Here is a 6,631-nt window from a genome sequence, read left to right on the forward strand (position 1 = left end):
CCTCCCTTGTTCGCTCCTAGATTGCCTAGTAGACTGGTTAGGTGCTCCATTGGATTACCTCCCTTCCCATCGCCTCCCTTGTTGCCACCGGCATTCAACATGTTTAGCAAATTTCCAACAGATTCCATAGGGTTAACTTTCTGTCCATCTGCACCGGTGCCTTTTCCACCCCCCTGCGCACCACTGTTGGCGGCTCCACCGAACTGCTTGAGCATGTCCATCATTTTTCCCATATCTAAATTATTTAAATTTGCATTTCCACCTCCCTTATTATTGACGGTATTAAAAAGGTTCATAAGATTCTCCAGACCTCCTCCTCCTCCAGACGATGAGCCTTTCTGGTTTAAAAGATTATTTAACATGTCCAGGTTGCCGTTATTATTATTATTTGCGTTTCCACCTTTACCTCCTTTCCCGTTCAGGGAATTCAGAATGTCCCCGAGTTGGCTAAAGTCGAAGCCACCCTTCCCTGGTTTGTCGTTCCCCCCCCCTTCATTGGTGTTATTGGATTGGTTATTATCATTTGTGCAAATTACAAATACTATGATGAATGAATACAAAAATACACATCTGGTAAATATATTCATTTCTACGAAAAAATAAAATAAATTAACATTAATGGAATGAAACTTAGGTCAGGGGAAAAGTTAAAAAAAAAAAAAAAAAACTCCGCTATATCATCTGGTTAAAGGAAGATATATCTGTGTACTCGTTAAATGGTACACACGCGGCGGGAAGGGGAAAAAAAAAAAGGGGGAAATCACACTATGCGCAATTAGTTGGTGAAAACCCAGTGGGGTTATAATCAGTGACACGAGACCAGGGACGAACTACTTAGGTGCCCGTAATCAACTGAACAATCAAATATGTACATGAAGGGGGGGTTTTCTTTTTTTTTTTTTTTTTTTCTTTAAGACAAAAAAACAGGTGATAAGGGATATGGAAAGGGCACATTATTTTTTTTTCATTTTTTCAACACATACAATGTACATAAAAAAAAAAAAAAAAAATTAATGGAAACGCATAATGCTAATGATATTAGCGCGGTAGGATATAATTTACAATTTAGGAGGCGAAAACCCGTTTTTTTTTTTTTTTTTTTTTTTGGCCTTGTGTTGCGTATACGCGTGTTGGCAAAATGGGTAGGGGATGGAAAAACGTGAATGTATACATATGAGAAGGTACACAACTGGTGGTACGTAATGCGATGGCACGTAAACTATGGTATGCAAGGGAACACGAACATGCAAAGCACATATGCAAATGTACACGGGAGTGCTCAAAGACTTAAATTTATCATCCAAGGACCGCGCATATGCCTACATGCTCCTCTTTTGCAATTTGGCTTAATGTGCGTCCGGTTGGGTGTAAAAAATAAACTTCAGCATATGCTACTTTAATTGCTAGTTTTTTTTTTTTTTTCTCATAAATGCCTGATGCGTTCAGGTGAAATTCAAAATGAAAACACACAACAGAATGGAACAAAATGGGCATACAAGGTAAAATGTGCTGAAAAGACGCACGGCGGGATGAAACAAAAATGGAACAAAGCGAACAAAAGGAACGAAATAAATTCAGAGAAATTCACACAACTGTGCGGGATTTACTCTGGTCATATATAAACACAAGCATGCCACTAACCACTTTTGCGGTTGGGCATGTAGCGCTGACGGGAGAGAAAACTCCTGCAGATGTCGTTCTCTCCATCTCTATGGGTATGGCAAATGCAACAGCGCGCATGTCTCGATGAGGCGGCGTACATGTCACGTGTATATGTATACATATAAAGGCATATATACGTAGCTATGCGGCGTGCCCGTTCTCTTACGTGTACCCCCAGTGGGGAAAAGTCACAGAATGGAAACGTGGCTAACCACGTAATGGATGCGAGCTTGCAATAAACGCATGAACGCCTAATCAGGTAGCTTTTTATTTAAACGCAAATCACACGAACAGCTATTTGCAAAAAAAAAAAAAAAAAAAAAAAATATGACCTGTTCAGATAAATTCGAACATATAATAAATTATTGTAATGCATTACAAAAGGGGGAAAACCAAGTTTGCATTGTTCGTTCACCAGATGATTATATGTAACCATTACGGTAACTTAATCTTACGGTGATTTTTTCTTCTACAATGCGTTCTTTTTTCTCCTTTTATATTGTCAAATGGTTGCTAAAAATGTTCTAAAAAAAAAGGAATGAAAAAAAAAAATTTCCTTAAAAGGTAAATCTACAAAAGAGAAAACTCATGCAGGTGTATTTGTCATGGAAACAAACAAAAAAATGCAGATTAAAAAATATATTGCATGTCATGTGAGCGAGGTATTGCAAAAGTAAGAATATTCTTTTTTTTTTTTTTTTTTTTTTTTTTTGAAGGGAATTGGAGCAAACAAATTAGAGTACAATTTTATATTGGGAAAATACACTATCTTCGCAATCAGGTGCTTTCCCGCAATTGAGTAAAAATGGAAATATAGAAACTCGAACGGCACCCAAACACGTATTTCCGCCGCAAAAAAAAAAAAAAAAGTACGTTAAACGTTGGGGACACCTAGCCCCTATAAGGATAAAGTAATATATGCAAGGAAGATACGTGGGGCGCGGCAAAAGGATGGATCGACAGCGCGTGGCCCATACATAGAATGGGAAAGCCACCAAAGGTTATATTATTGCATACACTCTACAGCAAAAGGTGCACGGGGCGTACTTTTGCCCTCTACGACGCGGGGGCTTCATACAAGCATGCAGATATATAAATGGGCCTCATTACCACCAGGTGAAAAAAGTATTCCCAGGGCAAAAAAAAAAAAATACGCCTTCCGTAGGCGGTAGAAGCCACATCACTCAAACGCGATGGGACATATGCGACACTAGGGAAAAAAAAAAAGAAAAGAAAAGAAAAAAACCTCACAAACGCGTGCTCCTCTTTTGTGGAGACCAAGCATTATCAAAAGGTGTCCATATAAAAATGCCCTTCTGACGCCGTCCCGTTTCGTTCTACACAAAGTAACGCAGCAGCAACAAAATCTCACAAAGTTTGCAGAAGGGGTATGGTACTATGTTTTTTACAGATGTAAGATTTATAAGCAAGCTAGCGAGAAACAAACTTAACAAGAGGAGAAGCTGGATAAAGCGGAATAAAAAATGGATGTTACCTAGGGTTGAGAAATCGTACCTGAAACAGGAGCAAGACTTCGTCGTGCAGCACAAAACCGTGCCACACGAAACCTTGCCGCGCAAAACTGTACCGCAGAGAGGGGAGTCTGCCCATGCAGGGGCTGAAGCGGGGCGAGGTGAGGTAAAACATGAAGAAGCCAAACCTGGGGATGCACACAGTGCATATAGACGCATCCTAGCGGAGACAACCCGAAAGGGAAAAAAGCATTTAAAACCCCATGAGTATAAGAAGTTGTTGAAAAACAGGGATAGCAGTGGACGCACCCCTAACGATGACAAGTTACAGCTAAAGCACCTGCTGCGTAGCGGCAAAGGTGGGGGAACGAACAAGGGGATACAAATAGATATAAAAGATTACAAAGACGATGAGAAGGAAAGGAAAAAAAACGAAATGAATACATTTTGGTACATGCCAAGTCCCTTTGAAAAAAAAGGTGTGTATGGAATGAAGGAACATTGTTTTTACAAATCTTTTATAAGAGACAGGGAAAGAGAACTGGACCAAATCGACAAGAAAAAGTTAAATGAAAGTGAACAAAAATTACTTAGTGAAATGCGAAAAAAGGGGAACAGTGTTAGTGGCAAACTGCTCGACGAGAGTATACCTGCCATGGATGGAGACCAAAAAAGAGAAAAAAAAATTCGCATTAGCCCAAAAAAATATTGGTTTCATGATACGTATCGTTCCCCTGATATCCCTACCTTGAGCACCGTGAAGGCAAGGGAACTTAGGTTTTTAATGATGAACGAAGCTAAGCTGGTTAGGAAGGGGAAAGTTGTGGATGTGGAATTATGGCTAGCTTTTATGAACCGAGTTTTGAACCTGTCCAGCAAGGTACATGTACGGAGTCTTCTCCGATACTTACAAACCATTGCATCTGTTAAGGTTAACAATAAAAAAATGATAAGCGAAATTTTGTGTGAAATTTTCAAACGAGAAAATCTTATGAAGCCAAAACATTATGTGTATCTTTTTCAAGGATGCTCTAGATTAAAATGGTCCGATTTCCAATTAATCTATGCGCTAAAAAATATGACCTTGTGCTGGCCCATCCTCCGAAATAACTTCCTGGTCAAATCGGCCAACTCGATTAGTAAGCTAGGGTTGGCAAACAGTGTGTATAGTAAGTCTTTGCAAATTACGCTTTGTGAACGGCTAGCTAATTTTTCAGGGAAAAATTTAAAGGCCATCAAGGCCATCACCTTTTTGGAATTCTTCACGGAGGAAATGATTTTGAAATTCATTTCTCTTGCCACCTTTTACAAAGAATATTTTAATTATTACACGCGGCACCTGCAGGTGTTGCATCTGTACGTTACTCTATTTTGCCCGTCCTTGTGCGATAGGTTGACGGCGGAGCAGAGGGCTTTTCTTTGGCGCTACTCGCGCGGTGCCAACTGGAAAGAGATCCGCGGTAAGGAGAGCCGCTCATGCAGCAGTGGTGAGGACAGTGACGGGAGCAGCAGTGGTGAGGACAGTGACGATTGCAGCAGTGATGAGGAGAGTGACGAATGTAGCAGTGATGAGGAGAGAGACGGAAACTCCCACGAAGGCCCCAAAATAGGAGACAAAATACGCGGAGGGTTCACAAGCATGTTACACAAAGAAATCAGTGACGTCCTCACGCTGATAAAAATCGAGCACTTGAATTCAGTTGCCTGTGGACCATTCATAGTAGACATATATCACCCCCGCTCAAATTATATTATTGAGGTTAATGCCCCCTTCCAATATTATCTCAACTATGAAAAACTAACAGCCTTGGCAGAATGGAGGCACAAGTTTTTGCAGCACATGGGGTTTAGGCTCATTCACATTTCGCACAAGGTGTGGAACAGCTTGCCCACTGAGAAGCAGAAAGTGGATTACCTCGCGCGCCTCTTGCCGGCGACGATGTTAGGCACGGGGTCACCAGGGGAGAAGCACCTCGGTGAACATAACCCCGGTGAGAATTACCCCGATGAAAAGTACCCCTGCGATGAATTCCCCTGTGAGGAGTTGCCCTGTGATGAATTCCCCACTGAGGAGCTTCCCTGTGAGGTCTCCCAGTAGCAAACATCTCCTCCTTGTCATCCTTTCCCGCCCGTGTGTCCTCCCCCCCGTTCCTTTGTGTGCAACTGCTTCCTAGCTAAGCCTGTGCCACGTCAGGGGGTCGACAGGCGATCACAGTGTGGCATGGGACAGAAGTGCGCACATTCAGGCAGTTCCATCACCAGCAGCGTACCACTGCGAATGGATGCTCTTGGAGGGACACACCCTCAAAAAAAGAAGATGAATCGAGTATTCCTAAATAGGGGGGGAAACCAACTGAAGGGGTCCAGATTACAACTCATGAGCAAACTTGGCAGTGTGTTCCCATGCATGTTTCTTTTTTTTCTTTTTTTTTTTTGCATGCTTATGTGATGGAAAATAAGGGAGGTCATTCCCTCTCGTCAACTGACACTGCAAAAAGGGGGAGTGAATAAAAAAAAAAAAAAAGCTCTTCTTTTTTGCCAAACGAATTATAGCCAATGGAAATAATTTTCTGAATGTGAATTCCCCTGTACGGAAGCTGTTCAATAGAGCATGTGCAGGTGTATTATGTAGCAATATTGCAAAAACAAAAAAAAAATATCGCCTCTCCATGTTATGACCAGTTTGCCTAAGCGCGACAGGTGTGGTGGGTATATATATTTGCACCATCTCAAAAAAAAAAAATTGTCAACTATTCAGGGAAAATTGAGCGAAACGATAAAAGCGACGAGAAATGGCAGAGCGACGACACGACGTTTAACTGACCCTCCGGTTGACATAACCATGACGCCGCATCTGCTAATAAACACCCCCGCTGCCACACCAACCACACAATGATGCACTGTTTGAAGAGGGCAGTTGTGGAGTGCCCCCGGAGACCCACCGCCTTTCCCATCCATTCGAGAAGCCTTTTCTTAAGTCAAGGCTTGCTCGCCCCAAAGGTCAAGCCAGGGAAAAAGGGACAAGATAAAAAAGATAGTCGGGCTGCAGAGACCACGGACAGTAAAGAGGAACAGAAGGCACACATCTTTAACATTTACAATACAGTCGAGAAGGACCATGAAATTTTGCCTGACCATGCATACCCGAAATGGTTGTGGGAGTTAGAAAAACCGATGAAGAGCTATGGCGAGTTGGCCCTTATGTTCCTCTACGGAAAGGTGAAACGAGAACAGAAGAGAGAGAAAAAAAAAAAAATGATCTCAATGTGAATGAGTATACCTATGCACACTAAAGAGAATACGCTGAGGCATATTTTCCCTTGTTTCAAAATAACTACTAAATGGTTGTTTCACTGATGAGGGAACATAAAAGAACACCCACGTTTATGCGTGTGTCCATTTCCGTGACACATGGAAACACCTCAATGTAACGTCTACCTCCCAGTATATTTGCTAATGTTGTGGAATTTTTTCCATTTCCCTTTTTTTTTTTTTTT

General features: G+C 41.6%; 3 protein-coding genes across 3 annotated transcripts in view; 2 read left to right on the top strand and 1 right to left on the bottom strand.

The window, feature by feature from the left end:
- Window positions 1-587, bottom strand: part of AK88_02702 (uncharacterized protein) — a gene marked incomplete at both ends in the record, with an annotated part of 6,789 nt that extends 6,202 nt beyond the window's left edge. The window contains one exon of the mRNA XM_012480327.1: window positions 59-587. Coding sequence (XP_012335750.1) covers window positions 59-587 — 529 coding nt within the window. The remainder of the gene's footprint in view (window positions 1-58) is intronic.
- Window positions 588-3,060: 2,473 nt separating this feature from the next.
- Window positions 3,061-5,232, top strand: AK88_02703 (uncharacterized protein; the record flags this gene model as incomplete). Its single annotated transcript, XM_012480328.1, has 1 exon — window positions 3,061-5,232. The coding sequence occupies one exon, from the start codon at window positions 3,061-3,063 to the stop codon at window positions 5,230-5,232; it is 2,172 nt and encodes a 723-aa protein (XP_012335751.1).
- A 794-nt stretch (window positions 5,233-6,026) lies between these two features.
- AK88_02704 (uncharacterized protein) lies at window positions 6,027-6,404 on the top strand (the record flags this gene model as incomplete). Its single annotated transcript, XM_012480329.1, has 1 exon — window positions 6,027-6,404. One exon carries the CDS (start codon window positions 6,027-6,029, stop codon window positions 6,402-6,404), a length of 378 nt encoding a protein of 125 aa, XP_012335752.1.
- Between the last annotated feature and the right edge of the window lie 227 nt (window positions 6,405-6,631).

This window comes from Plasmodium fragile, assembly GCF_000956335.1.
Source record: "Plasmodium fragile strain nilgiri unplaced genomic scaffold supercont1.27, whole genome shotgun sequence".
Classification (NCBI taxonomy): Eukaryota; Apicomplexa; class Aconoidasida; order Haemosporida; family Plasmodiidae; genus Plasmodium; species Plasmodium fragile.